This window comes from Platichthys flesus, chromosome 10 (assembly GCF_949316205.1).
Source record: "Platichthys flesus chromosome 10, fPlaFle2.1, whole genome shotgun sequence".
Taxonomy (NCBI): Eukaryota; Metazoa; Chordata; class Actinopteri; order Pleuronectiformes; family Pleuronectidae; genus Platichthys; species Platichthys flesus.
In genome coordinates this window covers 6,593,333-6,620,900 of record NC_084954.1, presented here as the reverse complement: position 1 = coordinate 6,620,900, position 27,568 = coordinate 6,593,333, and the positions used below count along the sequence as shown (strand labels likewise).

The window sequence follows — 27,568 nt, the reverse complement described above, 5'->3', positions numbered from 1 at the left end:
CCAGCTGCTGACTGTCCGTCAAACACCTCCAGAGCAGCGTTGGGCCAGGAAGACCACGTTTGTTGCCCCTTTGATCCGGCAAGCAGCAGCTGCTGCTCCACACAGCAGCACTTTGTTCCTCTGTCTCCTCACCACACTCTGTCCTACGGCACAAACACACTGACTCCAGCGCAGGAGGAGGACGGAGAGAAGAGAGGAGAGTGGAAATGTGGAGGGGGTTGGGGGGGCATCACAAGAAAGAAGAAGAAAAAATTGCCCATTTTTTGCCTCCCTACAACATCAACAAGCACTGACAACGGCAGTGGGGGGGTTTTCTTGGCCCCGATGCAGCTTTCAGACATCTCCTCCTTAACGCTTCGCCCTCCCTTCTCCTTATAAGAGATATGATAGTTATTGTTCAAATCAGCCCAGGTGAATGGAATGGGCCGAGGCCAAGTCTGCCCCAGGCGTCAACACACCTGTATGAAAGAGACCTTATTGTAGCAACCCAGTGTGGGCTAACCTGCCCTAGCTCTACCTGTTTTCCAATGTTACAGGGAGGGTGGAATCATCTCTTCTTTCTCTTTATCCCAGACAGTTCCTTAATATATCCCTTCATTATCCTCCCCTTTCCTCAGAGGCTGACATCCTCGCCCTGGAATGCTTTACTCACACTGTTATGTTTTGAATTTCACCATTCAAACGGGGGGGATTGACGGAAAGAGAGGATCCACATCTCTTGTGTCTCACTCTTGCACCACCTCCCTCAAGATAACACTTTATTAATGGGCGTAGGAGCACGAAAGGTAATCTCTGCCTGCCCAGGAGCTGAGGGACCAGCGGCTGTGTTCTCTGCCGCTTTGAAGAGCGTCTGAAAACATCCAGCACATGTCAATATTAGCCTCCGTCAAAGGTTCCAGCGCACAGCGCGTGACAGAGGTCGTCAGCGCCGGAAGGAAACGCTCGTTCCTCATGAGCCAGCTTCCCACCTTTTGGGTGGGTGAGGCCCTTCTGCTTTCATGCCGGGCCAGCGAGCTGCAGAAGACAGACACACACTGGCAGGCTGGCACACACACGGATACTCCAACAGCACACGGAAGGAGAGAGGGGGAGAATGAAAGAAAGCTACCATTCCGGCAATATCACTTCCCCGGCCTACCCATCAGCCCTCCTGAGAGGACATGGTGTGCTCACAAGATCTCGCCCCATTTTCACAGTTTTGATGAGTGCCACCCCTATTGCCCAGATTTCCCTCTTTCCCACAATGCCAGGCCTGTTGGGCTCCTTTGTGCGTCCCTGCAGGGAGCGCAGGTATAATCCGTTTCCAGCCCCTTCACTCTGCTATCAGACAAACGTGTGACTCTTTTAGCCTCTCTTGTCTCTCCTCCACACTATCTTCCCATCTCCATTTCTTTCACCCTCTCTTTGTCTCTTGCTCCATCGTCTTCTGCTCCCTTTCATTCTCAACCCCTTTTTTCCCTCCCTGCCTGGTAATCGAGTGAGAGATTCCGCGACTCTGTGACTCCCCCTTATTGTCAGATATCAAACAGGGCGGCTTTGTGGATTACCAGGGGAAGCTGATAATGACATGATAGAGGCGTGATATTTCAAACAAAATCGAGTGTCAATTGCCTGCACCGTCTAGGCAACACAAGTGTCTGCGATGCGGCAGCCAGGCAGGAAATAAGGCCAATCTAGTTCCTTTGCTTCATATCAAACGTCTCTCTTCTGCCTCCTTTATAGGACTATAATGGGTTCGGCTCAAAGAGAAGAAGAGGGGGCCTATCAAGAGGGGCTTCAGCAGTTACATCCTTATGCAACACACATCCATGCTTGGGTACACTTCTGAGCATTCCAGCGCTTTGCATGTACACACACACACACACGCTGGCAGACTCGTGAACTTATGATACTTAATCTCAAATGCATTACTGGGAGAAGTCAAAAAAGTAGATCCGATGGGAGGTTGAGGAGGATATGTGCCCCCATTTTACCACCCTACCCCCCAAAATATATACACACACACGCACATGCTCGCTCTGCTCTTACCACTTACTCTCTCCTCCTCCTCCTCCTCCTCCTCCTCCCTCTCTATGCTGTACTAGTATCCGTGAATGTAGGGCAGTGAAAATGCACAGCAATTAAAAAGTGACACCTAAACCAGGTGGATAGACTGTCTGGATTCTCTAATGCCGGAGTTTAGCTGCCGCTGCAATTGAGGAGCCAGACGATTGAGGAGTGAGAGACTTTGTGTGTATGTGTGTGTCTTTCATTGTGTGTGTGTGTGTGTGTCGGTTGTGAAAGGGATTCTCCGCCCCACTGGGATGTCATCATCTTCCCACCATTGTGTCTCTGGCGTGTGAGCGAGTGTTTCCACCAGACACGTTTTCCGTGATGTGTCTGAGTGAGCGTGTTCGCGTCCAACGGGTTCTGGTGACCACGAGAGTCACCGGTCAAACGCTGCAAGCTCCCAACTCGCTCCCCCATGTTGAATAATTAATCCCGGTTTCAATTGCACGTAATTGCTTTGACATACATAAGGGCGAGCACGCAGGCAAACAAACAAGAATGTGCGGGCACGGTCAAAGGCAGAGTTTAGGGTGAAAGAAGCCCAGCAGCCGGCTGGTGGTATAAATAGCTGTTGTTTGTGGAGGGGACTGCTGGCAGAAGCTGCAGTGACACCGTGGAGCCGACCACAGGGACTGTGATGTGCCCGGTGTGGCCTGAAGCGAGCCCTGCGCCTCTCAGATCAGCCCCAAACCCCCCCCCGCTGACTGAGCTCAGCTTTGACTGGCCTCCTTCAAAAGTGACAGCCTGAGACGAGTAAAACAAATCTCTACGTCTCACTAAAAAGCCAAATTCAATTCAGCCAACACTGCAGAGAATGGTCCCTGAAATCGAGCCTGTGAACAGTCACGAGTGATTCCTCCAACCAAGAGTCTCCCACTTACCCCCAAAATACTCATGACCCCATTGTCAAAGATGCCTCCATTTCCCCAAGTTAGAGGATTAAGAAGATTATGAAAAAAACAAGTTGTGAAATAATATCTGGCTTCAATTCGGAGACAAACTTTTTATCAAATGGCAGATATTAGCTGTTTTTTCCTTCACCTCTGACTGTACCTTTGAGGAAGCTGAAGAAAGTCTCCCTTACAGTATAACAAGAGGATGATAGAGCAGATATGTCTTCGGGGGGCTACAGGCAGACACCCTCCACCCCCACCAGGGAACAGACATTCCCACCGCCCTCCCTCCTCTACACTGCACATGCTCACACACACTCCCAATTGAAACATCATCATCGGTAATGGGAGGAATACATATTCATAAGGCCTGGAAGAGAAAACCCTAGATTAGGGTAATATACTCCTCATTGTTCTCCTCCTTCCTTTCTCCCTGTATCTCTGCATCTTGTTATGCATGTAATAGCGTTGGCTAATGGCGACTAATTCCTTCAGCTACCTCTGATAACTTCATCAAAGTGTGTGTACATGCGTGTGTGTGCGGCTCCATCTCATTTCTCACCTCTCCCAATTGCAAATTAGCAGGTTTGTAATATTTGCAAGATTTTGGGGCAACGTTCCAATTAAGATTTTTTTTAATTTTTTGGGGGATTTCCTTATGCGGCGGCGGTCATGTGACGCCCTCCCTCCCTTTTTTTTAATTTCCTGCTCGGCAACCAGACGACTGATATCGCATCCATAACAGGACTGAACTGGGGCAGAGCATGGCTTAAACAAACAAAGGGCTATATTGATTTATAGGGTCTTCCATGATGGGCTTATTGGCCTTCACCTCAAAGCCACAGAGGGCACCGGGCCATGAATCACAGCTTCAGGAAATACACACACACACACACACAACAGGTAAGGATAATACATTGGGGCATTGTCGGGGATGTGATTACAACTCTCTCCCAGTCACAGCCAGAAACAGTCACTTTCATTGTGTCTTAAAGGAGGGAGAGAGTAAGAGAGAAAGAGAACAGGCTGGGGGGGGGGGGGGGGTGTTCTTCTGAATGTGACATCGCACAAAGCAAAGATGGAACAGCACGCTTATTTACACGCCGCGTTACCGTGGATCCACGCAGACGGGGATAGAGGGAATGCAAAGTGTGAAAGGGGAAGGTAAAGAAAAACAAGAGAGCGAGAGAAAGAAGAGCGAGAGAACGAGCATGTCTGGACAGAGAGACAAAATACCTTGTGGAGGTTCATGGAGTTTAAAGAGCTCAGCGAAAGAAGGAGCTCCTGTCCTCTCTTGCTCCAACACACACACACACACACACACACACACACACACACACACACCCTCGAGGCCATTCTGTTACACCTGGTCACCTTTATCCCTTTAACCCCCCCACCCCACCCCACCCACACACACACATTCTCTCACCCGTCCTTCCAAACACATGCGGACAAACACATTCACAACATCCAGCCGTCCAAAACACATCAGCCCACAGAGCAGCACCCTGTGGCTAACACGCAGCTCCTGTGGCTATCTCCCTCCGCAGATAAAAACTAATTATTCCAAATCTGCCCTGTCAGGTTGTCTGATCCTCTGGGGCCTCCGTTTAAAATCTCTCTCTCTCTCCCTCTCTCTCTCTCTCTCTTTCTCTCTCTCTCTCAGTCATAAGCCGCAAAAAGACCAAGTATCTGTCCCAACTGATCTCCAGAGTAAAAAAACACAAACAGAGTGCGTCACCAAAGAGACATACAGCCCCGTAGCAGCTGGAGCAGTCGGTGTTCTCTGTAAATAAAAGACGGGCCGTTCCAAACATCTACAAGAACGTTAGTGAGACATTTTTATTTAAACACATGGATCAAAATGCCCAGATCCCAAACTCTCTCCGCTTTGAACAACTTTGAAAAAAAATCACCAAAAAATGCATGACCTCATCATCGGGCGCACAGTCCACAGCACTCATGCACCTATTCAGATGCCTGGTCCCTGTGTTGGCGCTGGCCCTTGGCACCCATGTCAGGCTTTAGAGCTAAATAGCAGGGCCAATATCCCAGGCTTTCCAGCTGCACGCCCTGAAAGCCCACGGAGAAACCATTCGTCCCAATGAGCTCTAAAGGCAAATGGAAGCTCATAAACAGAGACTTGACTGTATAGACTTTGCATTTTATCTTCTGCAGTTTCCCCCTTTTATGGGCCAGGGACCCCTGTAACTGGGGTGGTTGGGGGGGGGGGGGGGGGAGAAAGGAGGGATGAGCAAGATGGGAGGACTGCAGGGAGAGGGGGAGAGAGAGCGAGAGAGAGAGGATGACAGTAAGGATGATAAGAAAGAAGGCTGAGGCGGAAAGAGCAGAGGAATAAGAATGAGGTACAGGTTGGGAGAATGAGACGGAGGAGAAGCGGGGTCACAAATCTTGCTGCTATTCTAGAACGTGACACCTCCGCTCGTTTGCGGCTGCTCATTAACAAACAATACTGCTGTGAAATTGGTTTAATGACAAAGTAATAAAATTGCTATTCTGCTCACAGATGGCCTCAGGCACAGGGAGATTCGAGCAGGCTTACTGTGGCTGCCCGCGTGCATTAAGCTGCGTGTTTCGTGAAAAACAGCATCCTACACTTTCTCTCTCACTATCACCGACCTTCTTCTTTTCTTTTTTAAGTTCTTTCTCTCCCTGCAAATGAAATAAATTAACCTACTTTCCTCCCTTTCTATTCTCCTTGAATTCTCCCTCTCGCACGTTCTCACCCTCTCTTGCTCCCTCCGAGTCCCCCCCCCCCACACACTCCCCACCCCCCCCACCCCCTTCTCTGTGTCTCTCACCAGTTCTCACCCCGCGTACAGAAATTACCATCTTAAAATAAAAAAAAGGGAGGCTCGCCCACGCAAACCCAGCCCGACTTCATTTCAAACGCGGAGCCCTTGTTATTAAACGACCCACCAATAAAAACCAAGCCGTTGAGGAATAAAAGAGCCAAAAGGAGCAGAGAAGTACAAAGACCTCCCTCCTCCCATCTCTCTCTCTCTCCATCGCTCTCTAATGCCTTCCCTGTAATGCCTCTTTCAGCTCTTTGCCTCTCTATCTCGCCTCGTCTGGCTTCGTTCTCCTCGCATGCCGTCTTTCGCTGGGAGAATTCCACAGCCTTGGAGAGTCTTGCGCTTGTAATCGGAAAACAAGTGGGAAAAAAAAAAGATTTCATTTTCGTGCACGATCGCCCGGCAGTGCCAGTTTAATGAAAAGCACCACCTGTTTTTCATAACTCACAGCCCCACACAGAGGTTGGCACTCAACGGCTGAATGGCCGCGGTGGGTGTCCGTGCCATGCGATGACCCAATGTGCCCCAAGTGCCCGATAAAGTGGGAGTGGGCCCGCCGAGCGTTTCCACCAGGCCCGTGTATTCAAACACAGCACATACAGTGTGAGTGCACACATAAACACTGTGGTGCCCATTAGCATCAGCTGTTTAAGGCTCCCATGGCCTCTCCTGTGAGTACAGCACGGGGCTCGATTGCACCGCGAACAGGAATTTGGATCCGTAACAACTGCCGAACAAAATGAAAAACAAAATGAAACCCACTACAACAGGGCGTCTCGCCCCCTGCCAATAATGGAAATATGCTTTTTCCCCTTCCAAATGTGCTTCTCCCTCCAAAAGAGATAAAATTGGATTATTATTACGGCATCGAGAAAGCAGCCAGATCAAATGAACTTAGCGGGCAGGGGGTGTTGGTTGGGGGGCTGGCACTTGGGATCTGACAACAGAGTCAATTCGGCTAATTAACTGCCAATTAGCGGTCCCTAAATGAGAGGGATCATGATGCCTGTGTTGGCAGCGCCCTCGTAGTCTCTCTCTCTCTCTCTCCCCGTCAGACGCACATATACACTCGTGCATGCACACACAGACACACACACACACACACAGCCGCAACCTCTCCACACTCCAGCTGTATATTTAGAAAGCCAGGGGCATAAGATGGCCACAGCCGGGAGTCCCTGGTTGCAGCCAAAAAAAGGCTCGACATTTCCATCTGGGTCAAAGTTAGACAGATAACCAGCAACTTCAGTCAACAAGCCCACCAGAGGAAGAGAGGGGGAAGTATAGGAGCAATAGGCAGTGAACTAGAGGAGGGGGGGGGGGGGGGGGGGGGGGGCTCAATAGCCTCTCTGTGAGATTCATAGGACTTAAATACTTTTAAAGAATGTGGGAAAGAAAGGGGCTGCTTGGCCGGTTTCATAGCTTTATGTTACATTTGGAAAATATTAGTTATTATTTTGCATTTCATAATGGGTTCGCCCGCCAAACCAGAGGATCATAAAAATTCATAAAAGCCAGTGTTTCTGAGTGTCTCACTGGACCGAGAGCGAGGCCTGGAAAACGCTTTGCTGAGTGGAGGAACCAGTTTGGTTTTAGTTTTAATTTATTCTCAGACAAACAAATGTGCTTCACTGTTAATAATAATAATAATAATTCACATCTGAGCCTGATGTTAAGATCCCGTTAAATCTCGGAGAGGTCTGAGGGACACATGACGGAGTGACACGGGAGAAAAGAGCTTATGAATGTGAAAGGGGAGAGAATATGTTTGATAGTTTGACTCTGTTTAGCTGTTTGACAGCAGGATGCGATGTAACAGGAGAATATAGAAGATTTAAAAAGTAATGTGAGTGTAATAAGTGATGAATAATAATTGTTTTTCTATTGCAACATCTGTTCTTTGTGTCCTGGCAGCTCAGATTTATGAATTTTCTTCAGTTATATCAGTGTTCAATCTACAAAGAAATTATTATTTAGGATGCTAGTTCTCATATATACTCCAGACATCTTCAGATCTTCTTATGAGCCTCTAGTCTCTATATAATAAGATTAAATATCCCAAACCCCGATGTAAACATAAACGCACGGTGCGACTCTCTATTATTAGTGGAGTTTGTCCTCTCCGTTGAGAGGGATTCTCAAAAGAGAGATAAAACCAACACAATCAGTGCGCCGTGCCCTGCCCCGCATGGCTGGAGAGATTGAGCCTATTTCATCTCGTCAGTGGGCACAGGCCGCTTGGCGCCGTCGTCTGGCGGATATCCTTCTCTTATCATGTGACCTGTGATCTGACAGGGGGCAACGGTTGCCTGCGATCCGCCCTTGTGTCTTAATAACTCACTCATTGTATTCCTTTCTGCCGCTAATTAGAGCCTCTCTCCTGCATGTGTGTGTGTGTGTGTGTGCGTGTGTGCGCGTGTGTGCGTGCGTGTGTGTGTGTGTGTGTGTGTGTGTGTGTGTGTGTGTGTGTGTGTGTGTGTGTGTGTGTGTGTGTGTGTGTGTGTGTGTGTGTGTGTGTGTGTGTGTGTGTGTGTGTGTGTGTGTGTGTGTGTGTGTGTGTGTGTGTGTGTGTGTGTGTGTGTGTGTGCATGTATTGCCCCCTGGGCTGCAGGGAGTAGGCAGAGGAGTAAAAATAGAGTGTGGCTTAGTGCCCTCTTTATTGTTATTAGTGCTCCAGTGGCACAGCAGTCAGTCATCAGAGATGCCAAGAACTGACATGTTCGCTCTCCGACTTGCTCTGCCTCTCTCTCTCTCTCTCTCTCTCTCTCTCTGCCATGGAAATGACCAACTGGCTGCCTGTGAGATGAGGGAATAATGAGGGGACGATTTCCTTCCTTTTTTAGACGGCGTCTAAAAAAAACGGGCGTCTTTTTTAGACGCCCGTTATTACACGGGCCATCTCTCAGGCCCGTGTAATAACCCTGCGTGCGTGCTCATATGTGTGTATGTGCCGCTGTGGTAAATAACAGCAGGATGGCTGGTGTGAGTGTGTGTTTATGGCGGTGAGCGAGGGCACGTCGTGCTGGGCCTGACGCTGAGACATGAAATGATTCGGTCAGGCCCCATTTAGCCCAGACTGATAGCAGGACACCAGGAGCTGCTGATACAGAGGAATAAACTGCTTAGATACTGTAAACGCTCTCCTCGTGGACACAGACACCTCGGGTCTGCGCCGTTTCACCTACTCCGCTATCCCAGAGTGCCGAGCGTGACACGGCCCTCACCTCTCCTCGCAATCTTAAACAAATGCAATTACGCCGTCGGACCACTCCCCAATTCGGCTGACTTGACGCCGGCTGTCTCAAATGTGAGCAGAGCAAACATGCTACCAACTAATGGTCAACTAATGGTGTCCTGACACACTGTACACACACAACATCCCCGTACCTACCGAGGGAGCAGCGTGTCCCATTAGTAATAATGTGCATGGCGTGCACATACACACACAGAGCCCACTATTAACAGGATAATCAAGTCCTTCTCTTCATCCGCTCAACACCCGCCCGGTGCCGGCGTGGACTTCAACCTTTTCCTTTGTACCTTATTAACATCAGGCGGCTAATGGGGTGTGGGCTACAAACAGGTGAGGCCGCTCATGATACAGATATCGGCGCAGACAGAGTGTCTCCTGTTGGAATGAGACAAAAGGGCTCTAAACGACAGTGCTAAGGGTCTTATGTGTTGTGTGTGTGTGTACAGGTGAGCTGCAGGTGAAGGGAGTCGCCGGTTTGGGGGCGCTTGGTTCGGGGAGTCGCGACGGGGCAGGAGGGGAAGAAGCGAGCGGGATGCACTGTCTATTGACCGTCACACAGAGCGCCCTTGTGCCCTCGCTGGGCCGCGATTGTGCCGGCGGACAAAGCCCTGATTCAGCTCATCCCTCTCCCCGAGGGAGAGCTCTGGAAACCGAAGACGGCGGCCATCCCCTCCCGTTTCCCCCCCCCCCCCCCCCCCCCCCCCCACACACACACACTCATCCTCTGCCTCTGTCTCTCCCTCCCTCTCTGTCTCTATCTCTCCTCTCTCTCTCTTTCTGTCCCTCTCTCCGGCCGGTAACGTGGCAGCAGCCATGCATCAAAGAGAACGGCAGAACAATGCAAGGGGCCAGTCAGGAATTTGACGAGCTTTTTTTTTCTCTTTCTTCGGGCATTTCGTTCGGCTGAGCTCTGTCATAACCTGGCCGGACGTCTCAGGGGCCAGAAACCAAAGAGCGAATCAAAGAGACGTGTAATTGTAACTTCGGCCTCCTCCCTGTTCCTCATCGGCACCTCACTGTGAAACAGCCAATGGGAAGGCAGCATCCTCCCGGCCTCGTGAAAACACCCAGACTGCACCAGAGATGGACCGGCGCAGTCTGAGCCTCTCTAATGACTTTATTTGTGAAAATCGATTCCTGGTGTGTTTTTGTAAACACAGCTGGAGTAACGTTAATACAGCGGCTCCGTGCCCACCTATGTGCACGTGCATGTGTGTGTGTGTGTGTGTGTGTCTGTGTGTGTGTGAAGACCAGGGGTTCACAAGGACATTGCTCCCGTGCGACATTATTTCAGACCTCTTTATAAATGGATCTGAGGCATTTCAGTGCAAGGGTTTGGATTTCACGGCCTCTGGGAAGGCACGGACTCTTCCTACATCTATCTCTGTCTGTGTCTACGTCTCTGTCTATTTCTCCCTCGCTCCCTCTCTCTCTCCTCCCAGGTTAGCCGACTATTTCTGCATTAATCACCATGACACAGGCAAGGCAACTCAATTTTCTGCTCCTGTAGGTAAGGTGCGTGGCGTCCCGAAACGGTGGCACGAGGCATGAAACAGGCAAGCGGGGGCTAATCTTTGGTTACTGGTGTAATTGAAATGCTATCCACACTGTAGGGTGCATTAAAGTCTGATAACAGCGGTTCCTGTGGCCAATTTAAGTAGCTTGACTTCCCTTGGCTGGAAGGGAATCGAGCGAAGGGGGTGAGAGAGTAAGGGAGAAACGGAGAGAGAGAGTGAGTGAGAGTGTATGTCAGGATGGAGGTGGGGGGAGACGAGGAGTGGCGGGCGGGCGGGCGGGCGGGGGGGGGGGGGTGGCTGATAGATAAGGCCGACAACCCGGGCTAATTCTCCAGGCATGTTTCTCATTGTGATCCAGGAAAAATGAGGAGAAAAAAAATGAATCACGGAACCAAAAAAATCAATTGACCCTCGGGTGGCTTGTCAGGCTGCGCGTCTGATAAACCTAAAAGCTTCGTTAATGTCGGCCTGCCTGTACCCAACAGATAGAGCACTTTGTAAATGAACCCGCTTTGATAAATATATTAAGGAAAGCTGTGAATAAAAGGCACAGACTTGTCATTTGTAAATAGAACCCCCCGCTACATGGAATTAGAATGATAAAATGGGGTTCCATATAATTAAGTTTGTGTAAGACCTGAAATCCGTGCAAATACCTTCCCCGAATTTTGAAAGGAAGCTGTCAGTTCAATTAATCTGAACATCACCCTGAGAATGTACTGAGCAAAATTAAGCTGGAGATAAAACCTGGGCTAGTATTTTGATAAGTAATTCCTGTATCATTTCTTTGCTTCTGTGATCATTTTATTTAATCCACCACCCCCAGTTATGTGCTAAGCCATCTACAAAGGCCCGGCTGGCCAGGCCACCAAAACCTTAATCCACCATATTGCTTGTGCAAAAAAAAAAAACGAGGGAGGGGGTGGAAAGGCAGGTTTTGCCTTTTGTGGGGGCACCAGTGGCGGTGCTAGGTATGATTCTGGATGAAGGGGCGGGATGGGTGTGGGGGCTACAGGGCTATGATCTCTCTACCTTAAATATCTTCCACTGAATAACATGTGCGTGAAACCGCCACTGACTTAGCTGTAAAAACACTTTGCCGATAACACCGGAACATCCCGGTAGCTTAAATATAATAATGTCACAAAGGTTGTCGGTGTGTACGTCTGCGCGTGCACCCCCGTGTGTGTGTGTGTGTGTGTGTGTGTCTGTACGCGATTGGGGAGGGCTGTACATAAACGGTTTTCACACTTTAGGAGCATTAGCTGTCTTAGCTGGTGGGGAGAGGGCGGCGGAGGCTTTTGAGAATGAAAGGCAGAGCGATGCTGGTGGCGGAGATAGGGCGAGGAGGAAATCTTGACTCACCAGTTGTTTACTTGTAAGATGGTGAGGCCTGTGTCTTGGGCTAGCTGCTTCTTCTGCTCTTCAGAGGGGTACGGGTGCTGCAGGAGCAAACACACACAGAGAGAGAGAGAGAGAGAGAGACAAACATGAGCATCAGCCTCTCACACACAGATTAACATAAATATTCACGGGTGTGAGCACATGTAAAGGAGAGAAGCTGTGGAAAAGGAAACACATGCTCCTAGTCCCTAGCTGTTGCCTCTTACTGTATACCATGAATTCAGTATGTTCCTGTGCTTGTTGCATTGTGTAACCCAAGACTGCACCTTTCCCGTGACCTCCACCCAACCCTGCCCCTCCTTTTCTGTAGCATACACATTCGCGGCATACACGTGTCCACCCCCACACACACACACACACACTCACACACTCAGAGAGAGAGAGAGGGAGAGAGTTCCATGTAAAACCTGTCAGAGCTGGCCAAACAAGTTTGTCAAAACTGTCAACTGTGATAACCCCCATTACCTGTCCCGGCCCCGCCCACACACAAACAACATACAGTGTGCACATACAAGTGAGGCACCTTGCACAAAAAATAAAATCACACTTTCAAGTACACAAACACAAACAACATGGAACCTATGCACTTACACACACGCGCGCAGATACTATGGTGTCTGAGAATCCTTTTATAATGCCTGGCCACAGAATGAGTGGGTGCAGATTTGCAGTGAATACATTTATCTTTCCCTGAATGTCTGACATGTATCCCGGTGGCGGCTCTTTCATCGAGAGCAGCTGAATACAGACTAATGCTGGGAGAACAAAATGCTGTGAAATCTCCTCCACATGCCTGGATCCTTTTTTTTTTTTTTTTTTTTTTTTTTTACCTGAAAATGTAATTCTGCGACCAGAGCTGCAATGATACTATTTGTGTCAGGTCCAATCTGGAGAACGCGAGCTGATATAAATGGCAGACCTTGGGCTGCCTCGCTCCCCCTGGGCCTGCTATGAAGCATGACAAAACAACAGTGATCACTGGTGACAGATGTCTTTAAGGGCCAGATTAGGAGTCGGGGCGCACGCAAACAAAACAAATGAGACACTATGTGTTTCCTTCAGCCGCTGTAGTCGGAGAGCATGCATGCACAGAGGTACAGACACACACACACACAAACACACACATATATACAAGCATGTGCAAACAGAAATGCAAATATTCACAGACGTGACACCTGCAAATCCCCGCACAAGAATTCCTTTTAAATTGCCACAACTGAATGCTCCTGTTTTTAGCTGCTTTCAAGCTCCATAAACGTACATTCCTCGCCTTAAAGCAAAATACCTTTAACCTCGGAGCTCATCCCCTGGTTCGAACCTGCTTTCTTCCTCCACGCGAACTGAGGGAGCACATTTCACAGAGCCCGTAATGGCCGCTTGCCTCGTGCTAATTCAATTCAATTTTAACTTGAAATGATAACAGTTGCTCGAGAACTATTTCCTCATTTGCTGCGGAAATAATTGATGTAATTGAGGTCTCATATCAGCAGAGAGGAGGAGGAGGAGGAGGATGTGCTCCTTCCAGGTACTGTCTGAATGTGGCCTGTTTTAATTAAAGGTGAGATGAAGAAAAAGCGGTTCGAGGAATGTGCTCAATTAATAACAAACAAGGCTGACATTGGACAAATAATGAGTCCCCGGCTGCGGAGAGGGATTAATCTGATTTGTACTTGTGTACGTAGAGTCCCTTTTAATATGCTAAAATCATTAACAAAGGAAAGATGATAATGCCACAGAAATACATTTTTTGATTGCCAGGCGCTGACATTTCCTTGGCTGGCAGAGACGGAGCAGTATCTAAGTTACCGTGCGTGTGTCTACGATTGTGCACGTACAGTACGAGTGTGCGTGATATACACACGTCTACATCCTCATGTGCATGTGCGCTCGTCCTCGTCGGATCTGGACAACAACATGTAATAAGAGCGCAACCTCCTTCCCCCCCCCCCTTATACTCCTGGGCTTTCTTTGGGTTTTCACATTGGCTTTGACCTCGGCTGCAATCAAAACATGCTCGCGAACATACAGTACACAAACATCCCTCCCACTCTTTTTTTTTTGAACACACACACACACACACTACACAAACGTAAGCACAGCAACAGCCATAGAGGAAGATGATGTGCGAGGGAGGTGTCGGGAGAGGAGCACCCTAGATTGGAAATGGGAGTGGGTCATTTACATTGTATTAAGGCTTCCTCAGCCTCTCAGGCCCGGGCCCGGCCATCAATCGCCCACTGTCAGCCACAGCGAGCTCTCTAGCCCGGTGATAAATACGCCAGCCAGCGGCACAGCGCGTCCAGCCGCCACGGCGTAATGAATGGTTTGAACAAACAAGAAAGATGTCTCATCAAGGAGAGTGGGGACGTTAAAGCCCCTCGCGCACACAAAACCCCTGAGTAAGGAGATTTACTCTGACCGCATAGACACGACACACAAAAAAGAAAAAAAATCCTATTTAGTTCTACTCATACCCGACTCAGCCCTCACTCATTCCCAGACTCCTTGGCTCATTGTGTCAGGAGCGCCCCCACAGAACATTAAGTCCATGCATTTGCACGTACAGTATGACCCAAACACACACACACACACACGCACACAAACACACACACACACACACACACACACACGCACACACACAAGCATATACAATCCGTACAATATGTTTTTATGTACCATTTCCTTATCCTCTGTTGATCTGTCCTGAACTCTCCCTCCTGCCTTCCTTGCTGAACCCCTTCCCTGACACACATGCACACACACACACACAAACACACACATGCACACATACACACGCTTTTTATGGCTGTGACTGCAGGCCACCCACACTTAACACTGTGGCAGCTTTCCTTAAAGCAAGGTGCTCTGAAATCTCAGCCCCCAACAGAAAATGGTGTGCGGTGGCAATGGCGACAAACACACACACACACACACACACATCCACGCACCCACACAGGGACATGATAAGTAAGCCGCCATGGTAGGCTTAGTGGTTACAAGGCTGCAGGAGCTGTGAAATTGGAGAACAGCTATTTAGACCTCAGAGTAACCTCTTAATGTTAATTGCCTCAGTAAAAAAAAATATATGTCCGTAAATCACCCAATGAGCACGAAAAAAACCTGATATGCAAAGAGCCACCGTGAGAGGAATCGGTGAATAAATATCAAGCACAACACATAAAGTCAGAATCCTAAATGTGCTCTGATGCGTTTCTTCCCGGAGATGTCCTTCCCTGCCCTCGGGGGAGACAGGACGACACGGTTCTTTAATGGATGAAACACAAACACGCGGCAAGATCAAAGATGGTATTGATAATCCCCCCCCCCCCCTAGCTTTGGATCCGCTCAATATGTTCAGTTACAAACACCGAGGCCAATATCCTTAAAAGAGGATTGTCTGCAAAACGTAAAAAAACAGCCGGTCTATAAATAATTAGACCCCGAGATGAGCGGCCTCAATTTGTGGTCCGTGGAGCACCGGACGCCAATCGACACACGGCTCCGTTAATAACGCTGACGCCTTGTTCGTGGCTCGAGGAGCGAAAAAGCTCACACCCATCACGTTGTGCCGGTCGCTGAGAACGAGAGGTGTGTGTGAATGTGTGTGTGCAACCGACTGCTGGTTAAATTACAGGGTGTGATGGGCTCTGTGCTCCCCGATAGCGCTGGACGTAATGGCCCCTGTGGCTTGCCGAGCATTACAAGCCGAGGTGGCTCCATCATCTGCTGTGCCCCGGTCCCTTAACCCCCCACCCCTCCTTCAATCTGGCATTTCACCATACAACAATAACACCACCTCCACCGCGCTGGACCACTCTTACTTCCCGCTGCACCTTTTGGCCCACGCCGACTCCCTTCTACTCCTCCAGCGCACCGCTCGCCATATATCAGGTTCATACCCTCCTGACACCTATTTGCTGCCGTCGTCAGATCCCGCAGCCCCGATCATTATCCCGGGCCAACTCCATTCACCCCCCCCCCCACCCCCCCTGCTTCTTTCCCACCCACCAAAACCAGCCCCCTCGCCCGGGCTGCTGCTGGACCCCACTGATGAATGACATCATCAGCGTGTGACATGAATGATGGAGCCGGGGTCACAAGGTCGCCGGGGTTTGCAAACCTATTCCATGCTAATGACTCCCAGGAAATCACAGGCCATTGGCTGTTTACCCCCGGTGCCATGGCAACACAAAAGGAATAGCTAATGATGATTGGTCTGATGCAGGACCGGCTCTACTCCCTCTCATGGATTGGATTTTTCTGGATCATCTGCATATTTACTGTTCATATGGTTTTAGGTGTTTATGCATTTGACACACGCTGCACCTAATAAAAGTGTCAATACCTATACAGTCGTAATTCTATACAATTATTGTGTTGTTTTTTTTTCACGCTTTTCATGTGGCGCCAGCATTTGATGGTCTTTACTGGGAGTTTGTGACCAGATACAAAAAAAGCATTTCCTTTCATATTTGCCTCGCTCGCTTTGATTGGAATCTTATTTGTTTTTAATCAAAGTGACTGGAGGGTGATGATACTATTCACTGTCAGGAAGAACTGCAATCAAATATAGGAATGACATTTTAATATGGATTCTGCATTGAGCTGGGGTTGAGATTGGCACATTTTAAATATCAAGTTGCCGTCGTTATTAACGTTGCAATCGTCTCCTTTGACAAATGACAATGAGATTGAATGCACATCGGCATTACCGGGAGATCAAACAGATATGACAAATAAATCCAGTTGGGAGTTTTTTCCGAATCCATCAGGAGTGTTTACTCTGCAACGGAGCAATATCTGGCTTTTAGCTGCAGTTCTCTGACAGATTTCGGTGATTTAAATGGATACGGTTAATTACTTCTGTCTCCAGACATCAAATAGACTGACAATTGTCAATTAAAATAAAAAAGAAGTGCTTCAAATTTCCGCGGTGATGAAAGAATCAAATTTTCAAATCCATCACAAAAAAACCAGGCAAAGAATTACTCGTCTCGAAATTACAATAATGAACTGGCTGCGTCCCCCCCCAAAAAAAGTTCCATTATTGTTTTCATATTTATCTCGATTCATCTCCATCAACTTCATCTCTATCTCCACTGCTCTCTCTCTCTCTCTCAGGTTTTTTGGGTGTTTGTTTAATTTTACCAGAAACTACACCGCTTCCTGGGAACCGTCTGAAAACAAGCGAGAATACCACATGACTCAACCCTGCTGCTCTGCATCTCTCTCTCTCTCTGGCGCACACACACACACACACACACACACACACACACACACACACACTTACTTACACACATACAGCCAACTTATAAACAGAACTCACATGATGCCAACCTATAAACCGCACGCACTGCATGCCAGCCCCTGATAACAGCAAATGGAAGTACATCCGTATCTACACCTCGCACAATCTGCATTCAGAACATACCACTACTCAGTCAAATCAGGACTCCAGAGCTTCAGAGTGTAAAGGCGTTCAGCAGGTTGCCCTATTGACAGTAAAACAGTGATGATTGCAAATACAAGGCTCGCTGGCGAGGCCCGCGGCATCTTTAATAGAGCAAGAGGGCCCCCGGTCTGTCTGTCTGCCTCCTGACTGACTGACTGACTGGCTGGCTGGCTGGCCGGTCGGTCGGTTGGCAGTGCATCAGTACTACTACTGCTGCTGTTGCTGCCACGGCCCCCCACAACAATCGCTGGCTGGGCTCCTACAGCCAGCTCCTGGACCCCGGCCAGCAGCCTGTTTGCTCTACACCATTAATTTATGTTCACTGGAGATGGTGCAAGGTTGTAGAGAAGCTCTACGGCATAACCGCTCTGCTCGTCTGCCAAGCTCCAGTAACGGTAAAGCGGGTGAGGGGAGTCAGGAGGAAGGTGGGAGGGATGAACGGGGGGGGGGGGGGGCTGAGGATGAGGACAGAGCCCTGGAGGATATGCGAGATATAGGCATCTGATTGTACAGAGCTCCATGAGGCTAAATAGCAATCACTCCCACACAATCCCAATGCACCTCCAGACTTAGAGGATCGACCAACGAGAGGAGAGGGGGCTGCTTTTTTAGGAGAACGTTTACGAATGAAATCATGCATAATGAATTGGCGATGAAAAGATATCGCTTTCATCCAATAAAGAAAAACAAAAAGCTGTTGATTATCTGCGGAGAAATCTGCTAAATTCCCCCAAACAAGGATCGACTGAGCTCAACCCATCGTGTTAGCCAGCAGTTGAGGACCTGGACCCATTTGCGGCCTGCAGCCACAGAGATGTGCCTATTTAATCGTCAGAATCGAGTTCATGGCTTCTTTTTCCACCACACGGCTGCCCCTCTGCTTTCAAGAGGAGGAATACGATCCCTCCATCCTTACAGCAGGGGCCTGCTCTCTCTCTCCTTCTCCCGCCATACTCCTCGCGGCCCCCAGCAGCGATCCTTCTCTCGACTGTACACGGCTAACCCGCCTGGCCTCGTCTCATATCCTCTCCACTCCACCTCTCCTCCTCTCCTCTGGTCTCATCCCGTCCCCCTCTTTCAAAGTTTCCGCTCCAGCTTTAAGCCAGGTCCTAGAGGGCAGGAATTTGGCCTGGTTTTTCAGACCAGTCTTTTGGCTTTGTTGTGGTAACTGCCTGCTCAGGGGCACCCGGCTCTGTTCTGCTCTGCTCCCCGGCTCGCCTGATGTCAACACACAGCCATGCTCACCGCTCGCTCTCCAGAAATCCTTTAAAACATCTTGTAGCAGTGACTTCAGCTGGGCCAAAGGATCCTGCTCCTACAAAGGGTTTTGTTCCCTATCAAATTTCAACAAGCTTTTTTTTTTTTTTTTTACATAATTCTCTACGAATGCATCTCCTGTTGGTTTGTCCTCTGTGCTGTTGCATGCTGGGACTTAGATAATTGGTCCTTGCCTTCATGAGGGACCTTCAGGGCCTGTAAGCAGATCATTAGGAACCTGTTGGCCTCGTCAAAGCAGAAAATCCAGCCACTTTGCTTGCATGGGAAAAAGCTCATATCCACAACACTTATCACTGTTGTCAGTCATTATGTCAGGGAGAGCACACGCTATAGCTGGAGTGAAGAGCAAGAACTAATCCTCTGAATAAACATCAGCACTGGTTTAAATGACATATGTACACATTGTAAAAAAAAAAAAAAAGGAAATGATTTTCTACACAAATATCTTCACACACGTTGTTGTACTATCTTAATGTGGACACTCATTGGCATAGTGGATTCCTTAACCCCCTAGCCAAAATGTCTAAAGTCTTAAATTAAAATGGTCCTCACAAATATATATATATATTATTTCTAATTGGGGGAAAAAAGTGATTCATGTTTCTGTAATTCCAAAATGATTTCACTAGAACTGAAAAAAAACACCCTTTGTTTTGAAGCTTCATATGTACTTAAATAACTATAAGTGTTCTACATCAAATATATTTACGCTGTAGACACCTTTGAGGTACACTGAAGCTTACGAGCCACTCCAAAGAAGTGCTGGGAAAGCACAGGGGACCAATGGGAAAAACAGTAAAGCACTCACAACCTCGAGCCTGATGATAAAGTCTGTTGGGAAAAGGACTTAATATTAACATACAGGGTCTCTTTAGGTTTATCCTCTGTCTCCATTGTGTTCTGTAGACTTTGTTTAACTTCCTAAGTCACAGTAAAGTGGGGCTGATCTTCAATTGAAATGGTAACAGATTAATTTGCCGAGAGACGGACAGACAGGGCGCAGAAAGAGAGAGAGAGAGGGAGGGAGGGAGAGAGGGAGAGAAAAAAAAAAGGGGGTTTGTTCGCTCTTCAAATGGGCTTCAGAGAGTTTCCACTTGACGGTTCTCCCTTTCATTGTGCATTAACTTAATGAGCATAAGTATTCAAATACACAACCAGGACCTCTCTAAGCGCTCTCCCTCTCTCTTTCTAGTCTCTCGCTCTCCGCCTCTTTGAGACTCGGCGTTCTCCAGAGAAAGGCCAGTGCGTTCTAATAGCCAGCCTGTAGGCACGACAACAAGAGCACAACCACTTACAGAGGACAAACAAGAACCCCCCCCCGGGGGCCGGCTACGGAATGTCAAGCCAATTTGGGAGATATCATAGGACATTTGTAATGTCAATTTTTTGTTTTCAGGTCAAAAAATCAAAGGCAAACATGTTGGGCAACATTTGTCCATTACAGTGCAGGCAGGAACACACCACTCCCCCCCTTTCTCCTCCCCCGCTAGAAAACAGCTGCAGGCGACACTTCCTGTTTGCTAATGATGCTAAATGTGTTCAAGTCAACCATGTCAAATTTTCTCTCCCTCTGAATGGACAGCTGGGGTGGAAGGAAAGGTTTTTCTCTCGTCTCTGTCAGCGTCTCCCTCTTTTTTCCGTCTCCATCCTCCGCTGGTGAGAGACGCTCTCAGGCCCCTGACAGACAGACAGACACTTCAGATCCCGTCCCTGTCAGTGAGACAGGGGAGCAGGGCCTGACGGTAACCATAGGTGCATTCATGTGAGATCACAAGTGCTTCCATGGAACAAAGCCAGCCGAACCCTGATCAGTCAGCACCCGTCCCTACCTGTTGTGTCTGTTCTCTTTTTTTTTTTTTTACTGAATGCCGTTTTCTTCTGCCTTTCAGGAGAGCACGTCTTCCGAGCTGTCTTTTCATCTACAGGGGCGGACGAGTCGAGGAGACATCTCCTGTCATTGCTCAACACCCAGGGGCGGCTGGCTGCATGGGACGGTGTGGACTGACAAATGCCCCGAGGATCTTTCACTTTCTTAATGTTGCTCAAAGGGGAGACGACATGTGATGGGAGTTAAATCTCCTTTATGAGGTGCCGCCGCCACAGAGAAGAGAAGAGAAGAGAAGAGAAGAGAAGAGAAGAGAAGAGAAGAGAAGAGAAGAGAAGAGAAGAGAAAATATAGCTTTTAGGCCTGGTTAATAGCAGCCAATCTTTAAGTGCATTCTTCCATCCTCTCTCCTGCTCCCTCTCTCCTTGTAGTGCTCTTAGGCTCAATCCTGCCCGGGGGCCGAGGTGACCTTTGACCCGGCTGGCCTGCCTAGCTACAGCCCTCTCGTTTGTTAGGGGCTTTATCCACTGACAAAGCAGGCAGGAAGTTGGCAGCCACCCAGCAGCCCCATGGGAGGATGACCATCAGCTAGCTCAGCTTACCGCTTATTACAGGATGGTGGGGAGCATGTGTGTGTTTGTGTGTGTGTGTGTGTGTGTGTGTGTGCTCGCATACTGTATGTGTGCATGCATGCATGTTTATAAACACAATTGTGCATGTGCAACTGCGGAAGTGTTCGGCCTCAGCAGCGTACTTGTGTTTGCGTGTGTGCAAGAGCGACAAAGTCAAAAATGTGGCTGACCTTTTTTTTGTGCTGACAATTTTTGTACTTCTCTAGTTAATGACACGCAAAGAATAAGCCTGGAAGCTGCAAACGTCCCTGTCTGCGAGCTAACCCGATCAGCTACGCATGTTAGCAACAATCAGGCAACCTTCCAGCCGCTGGACTCAAGGGACCCCAGCACACTTCACTCTCTCTCTCTCTTTCCCTCTTTCCCTCCTCCTCCTCCTCCCTGCAGCCCGCTCATCAGAGCGCTCAGAGCAGCTCACTAAAACATTAGATCATAAGACACTCCAGTTTCACTCTCGCCACTCCATAAAAGTCAGGTAATTCATACTTCATTTATATACCTTCCCATTAATAAAGCTGATGAACTTTTACTCCTTAAATCTAATGGGCCATTTTGCCGTGACTGCCAGCGCTTGTCGTTTTCTCCGGCTCTCTCCGGCTGCCTCTCCTCTTCCCGCTGCTCCACGAGTGCTAAAGCTGATCCGGAGTCGCCCCGGCCGCTGCTCACGTACAACGGTTTCATGGGTGACAGGAGAGGATTTGGGAGATTTTTGAGGCTTCTGACCGACCTCCGGCCCAGACGAGCAGTGACATGTACCGTATGGCGGATGGATTTGTTGTCAGTGGTGCTCTCTCTCCCTCTCTCTTTCCCTGTTTTCCTCTACCTCACTCTATCTGGGTGCATCGCAAGGTCATTGACCTCCGGGCCTAAAGCAAGGCCTGATGGCTCCCTGGCTCGGAGGCTGTTGACAAGCGTCTGTGTTCTTTTCAACAACTCGTTGAACCACCCCCCCCCCCCCCCCCCACACTCCTTCCCTTCGCAGGAATGTAACACAACCGCTCACTGAGGTAACCCAAGTCCCTCCCCTCTCCCATCCTTCATTTACAGAAAGAGAAAGAGACAGGCAGGGAGAAAGAGAGCGAGAGCAAGACCAACTGGGGGTGTTAGACAGCTGTCCACCCCGTCTCCCCATCTAACTCTTGCTCCCTCTCCATTTCTCGTCCCCTCTTTAGATTTGCTTCTAGCCCAGTGCCTTTGGAATAATTAATGATGCAATTGAGCCAGGGAGAGGACTCTGACCAGCGGGGGCTGTTCCTGAATGCCTGGGTAGCCGTTTTATGGGGGACCGGAAAATAGAAAAGAGAGAAAGACACAGAGAGACAGATAGGCAGAGGAAGAGAAAGACATAAAACAGTCAAGACAGTGAGAGAAAGAGATTGTTAATAGTCTGTTCCCCAACAAGCCTTAAACCAGTCTTCCTCTCTGTTTTCGACCCTCTAGTCTAATCCTCTATCCCCATCCCCCTCTCCTCTCCTCTCCTCCATCCTGATGGCGGGATTGGGGGGCCTGACCTGTCTGGTGATTGATGGTAATGTCTCAGGAAGTCATTTTCCCCGACAGCACCCCGCCGCCTTTCACCAAGCCTGGTGCAGAGGTGAACCCATCACATGGGCGCTTTTAACTCTTTGCTCACTTGCCGCCCAGGTCTCCCCTGTGCATTCTCTCTCTCTCACACCCAAATCCCCTCACCAGCTTCTCCCTCTGCACTGCAGAGTGTATCAGGGGTGAGAAAGCTGCAGATAAATCTTCTCAGAATAAGCAGGATTAAAAAAAGTTTGCGTGAATCGCAAAAACGAGGGTTTTCTGACAAAAAAAACTAAACAAAAAAACGCAGGCCATCTTGAAGTGGATCCGCCAAGTGGCCCCTAATTCAGGTTGCTGGGGAAGGATCCCCACGACTCCATTACTGTCAGCGCTTACCACCTCCATTATGGCAATTAGGACGTGGTTCCAACACTAGGAATGCTTTGCTATGCTCTGCAATTGCTAACATCTGCTCCATGTGTCAGAGATAGAGTTGTCTTTTCTTAAACACAAATCTTTTGTACAGTCGCTCTCTCTCTCTCCTCATGCTTCTTCGACACTGCTCTGCACATTTATTTTCTTAATTCGATTCAAACTGTGCCTTAAAGAGATCCCTCTCTGTTTGAGTCCAAATAACCGAAAATGATCCGTGAAGAGTCTTGCAGTTCCCGTTTTCAATAGGCTTCATTAGTTTTTAATATCTAGCCAAGGAAAGGAGGGGGAAATAGCATGAAGATAATCAATGGAAAGGGGCTGGTGGCCTATTAATCTCCCCCAAAGGATTGTGGGTTAATACACGCTCTTGCATAGGCAAACATGGCTGTGTGGTGAGCACATCTGTCTGCCTGGATGGGCTACTTAATGAAACAGCCAGCGTTTGGCTGCTGAGATGGATGTCATTCCCCCAGTGAAAAATGAGTTCCCTCTCCCACTATGCCGCGGCAGAGCCACACATGATAGGGCTCCATTCAATTCCCCGGAGACCCGACTGTGTCCCTGTGTGAGAGCAACTTAAACAATGAGGGTGCCGGGCAGGACAAGCAACGCATGGCCACCGGAGCACGTCCTCATGGAGATCATATCAGGGAATCCTAATGTGAACAGGCTCTGACCTATCTGGGAATGAGAGAAGTAAGAAAGACGAGAAGAGACGCAGTACAGTAGATAAAGAAGAACAAGGGGGGGAGAGAAAGGCAGGCTGAGCCGCCTGGGATCGATAAGCAGGCTCAAAGTGTCTGAGTGACAGTGTTTGTGTGTGAATAGCAGATTTGTGTGTGCCTGCATGTGCCTATCTGCCAGGACTTGTATGCATGTTTGTGTATTTGTGTGTGTGTGTGTGTGCGCGCACTTGTACATGTGTGTGTCAGACAGTGTCAGAGGTGACCCCTGGTCAGGGAGTCCTGTAACAGGAGCTCACCTCCGGTTCGGCGAGCTCTCCTCTCAGTGTGCTAAACAGCCACCTGAAGACAGGATTAGCCATTGTGACCCGGCCCCAGAGGTAACCGAGATACACCTCCGGGGGCAGACATGAAACACACACTGTCACGTGTTGCAGACACACAGCCAGGTGGGGAGAGACGGGTTCAGAGGGAGATAGAGGTTTAAAAAATAAATAAACTTAAAATGGAAACAGGAAGAAGGACAGGTGGTGGCGGGGATTGTAAGTGCAAACAGGACACCTATAAGAGGATGAATGTTAGTCGGCTACTGTATAATGACAAACAAGCTAAGGTGAAGGTGTTTGTTGTTTACCGTCTCGTAGCACAAACAAAGCATCAGAGCGTAAGAGGATTGGGCGACCTAACCCGGTACCTTAGGGCAACTTAGATTTGTGTCTGTGCGGGAAATTGATGCCTGTCAGCCTGTCTATGACTCAACTCTGACAGCACGCATGCATGTGTGTGTCTGTGTGCACATACATGCAATGCGTGCTGCGCTGTGACAAATGAGCGGTGCTTAATTTGCGACTGATTATGCGGGCTGCGGGTGCCCTAAACCCCTTTGAACTAGTAATTGCCGCTGGTTTCAGTAATGAACATTAAGGAGGGTTCAGAACCGTGTGGCTAATTACACATTTGCCCCCCTTTTTCATTTCTTCATCTTCATGCCGGATGAAAAAAAAAGAGAGGGAAAGGAGGAGGAGCAGGAGCGGTGGTAGGAGGATGAGAGCCAAGGAGGAGGTTCTGGGTTGGGAGGCATACACTGCTGTTGTCGCCCTCTTTATCTAAATAATTGTACAAGCTGGTTTATGGGCTTTAGAGAGGTGCTTTGTATGTCAGTCGCAGCAGCCCGGGGGATTTGGGGGACTGGCTTTCCCCCACAATCAATATTCAGAGAGATTCACATCTGGAGCCAAGGCCTGCTCTGCTTAGATTTGGATTTATACATTTATTTATTTCTTTATTTGATTTTCTTTCTATGGCTCTGTTCTTCCTCTTTCCATCTGTTTGTTCTTATCGGCTTTTTGTGATACAGCGGTTGGTATCTATCACACATGCTTATATATAGATAGCTTTACATGATCTTCAGGGTAATGCGGCTGCAGAGAAAATAAGAGCTCTGACATGAACTGGGTCTACTCTATCTGCACAACAGACCCTGACAACACATGGCTCAATATATATGCTAGGCAGAGCTGCCTGGGCAATGGAGCATTCTGGGTAAATGGCTGCGGTGCAGGGAGGGTCCACCGAGGCTAGTGGAGGGGGAAGAGCCGGGTAAAGCAGTAACAAATTGACCCGCTCAGCCTCAGGCTTTGATGTGGACTGGGCTCTCTCTTAAAAACCAGTCCATATGTTCAGAGAGGGAAAAGAGAGGATATCAATGGAGGGGGAAAAAATGAAAAGGTGAGGAAGTGGGGGGAAGAGGTGAGAACAAGAGACATGGCTCCCAGTTATAAGGACCCCACTGTGCAGGAATCCCACTGCCTGCCCCTGGACTGAGCGCTGGGCAAAACAAAAGCATGCATTGGAGAAGAGCGAGGGAGGGGAGCGGGGGGGAAAAAAAATCACACAAAATGGCAGGAGTGGGATTTGATGCAGCCAGAGTCCCATGACAAACCAAACAGTGCAACACACGGTCTGTTTTTGATTTCTACTCAGTGCCTCCATCGCTCCACCTTTCCTCTTTCCCCTGCCTCCTCCCTCCCTCCTTCGGCCTGGTTTGCCGTTTCAATGCCTGTGCTGCTCCGTTTTCCCCTTTTGCATTTTCTCCCCTCGGTGTGATATGAATATCAAAGCAACGTCGGGGCAGCTCGGAGGCCTGCAGCCGAATCTCATTGGCCTCCGTGGTCCCCGGCATGCCGCAGCAGCAGCAGCCACCGTTCTCGCAGCTCTCGCCACAACCCAGCAATCAACCCGTGGGGAGCTGAGGCTAGCCTGCAGGGCGGTACCCCAGGAAGGGTAAGGGGTAATTTGAGGAAACTAGCTCTAAGATGTGAAACCAAAATCCTATTATACATTTTGTTATGAGTAAGATAACCCTGGAAGTGTAGAAAATGGGAGAATGGCACCGAATCTGCCACCACTATCTTAATAACCCTGCTTTTCCACCAGGGGCATGTATGCTATCACAGACTACCTTGTGGAGTCCCTGATTGCACATGACGTCATTCAGCCCTCTTTCCCTCAGAGTCAGCTCAGGCGGGTCCCAGCCAGCGGATCAATGTTATGACTACAGCAGTGGATTGCGCCGCTGTGCCGCGCTGGGGCCTATTCTCAGTGGAGCGTAGGGCCTTTAAGAAGTCTCCTCAGCTCTGTGCATGTGTGTTCTAGGGAGGGTCTCTCCCTCTCAGAGCTGTTAGTGTATAAATCCCACTGCCCTCCACGGGCCACGCTCTGTTTGTACTCTGCTGCGGTCGGGGTATGTGCAGTCACCTCTGCAGGGGCCACTGAAACTCCTGTTGGGACGCCAACGCACTCAAACCTGATTTAAAGAAATGCCCATTGCATCAAAATTGGGAAATCACTCCTTTATTTCTTCTAATTTGTTGTTGTCTTACTGGAGAATATGATGCAGGCTGCTGTGTCTCTTTCCCCTCGTTGGCAAACACCGTGCACAGAGCTTAATCACCTCCATGCAGTTGGGAGCGTGTCGTAAACACTCCCTTTGCGAAAGCACTCATTTCTGCTACTTCATTTAACAACCTGCATTAAGATGCAAACAGCAGGGATGAAAATTAAAACTGAGGGAGGGGAGAGGAAGAGAGCGCGAGGTGGAAGGAGGAGCAGCGGTGGGTGTTACACAGTTATCCCTGCATTTCCATACGCACAATAACACAATGCTCATTTGGAGCATAAGCGAGCCCACAGGAGCGGAAAAGAGTTAAAACAGGAGCTGCTTAAGAGCCTCCTCCTCTCACCAGCTTGTCTCAGCGTCTGAAAGGTTAATGTGCCAAGCTTTATATATAAATCCACGTTGGCTGTGAAGTGGAACTACGACAGATTTGGACCAGGGGGCAAAGTGGGAAAGGTCTGAAGACGGAGCGTGAAACAAATTAGGGTTTATTGTGTTCTGGTGCAGCACTGAAGCTCCGGAGAGGCACCGCACACTGTAAACAAGGCCTGTGCAAGTTCAGAGTTGCAACGCGCCAACAGAAGGCGATGAGACGAGGAGTCAATGCGGCCTGTCATATAATTATACAGCCTGTGAAAATGGGAAGTCACTGGACCCCCCCCCCCCCCCTTTATTAACTCACATTCAGTTTTTCCGCACTCTCCCTCAATAAAAAAGCATCTTGTTGACACGTAGGGACAATTTGTTAATGAGGAAGGTGAACTAAAAGTGAGATGAAGAATTTCACTCGAGTGATATTCCAGAGGAGTGTGAGGTCCGTCCGTGTCGGGGGGGGCAGCTCCTCTTTGGGAGAGCAGATGGCAGACTGGGGAGGCTTGTGTCTCTTCCCCAGGGCGGCTGAGCAAGCCAAC

General features: G+C 48.9%; 1 protein-coding gene across 8 annotated transcripts in view; it reads right to left on the bottom strand.

Moving 5' to 3' along the window:
* meis2a (Meis homeobox 2a) overlaps positions 1-27,568 on the bottom strand; it is an 81,329-nt gene that overhangs the window by 13,884 nt on the left and 39,877 nt on the right. For all 8 annotated transcript variants that reach the window (XM_062397737.1, XM_062397736.1, XM_062397740.1 and 5 more), the window contains exon 9: positions 11,894-11,970. In XM_062397737.1, the coding sequence (XP_062253721.1) occupies positions 11,894-11,970 (77 nt within the window). The remainder of the gene's footprint in view (positions 1-11,893; positions 11,971-27,568) is intronic.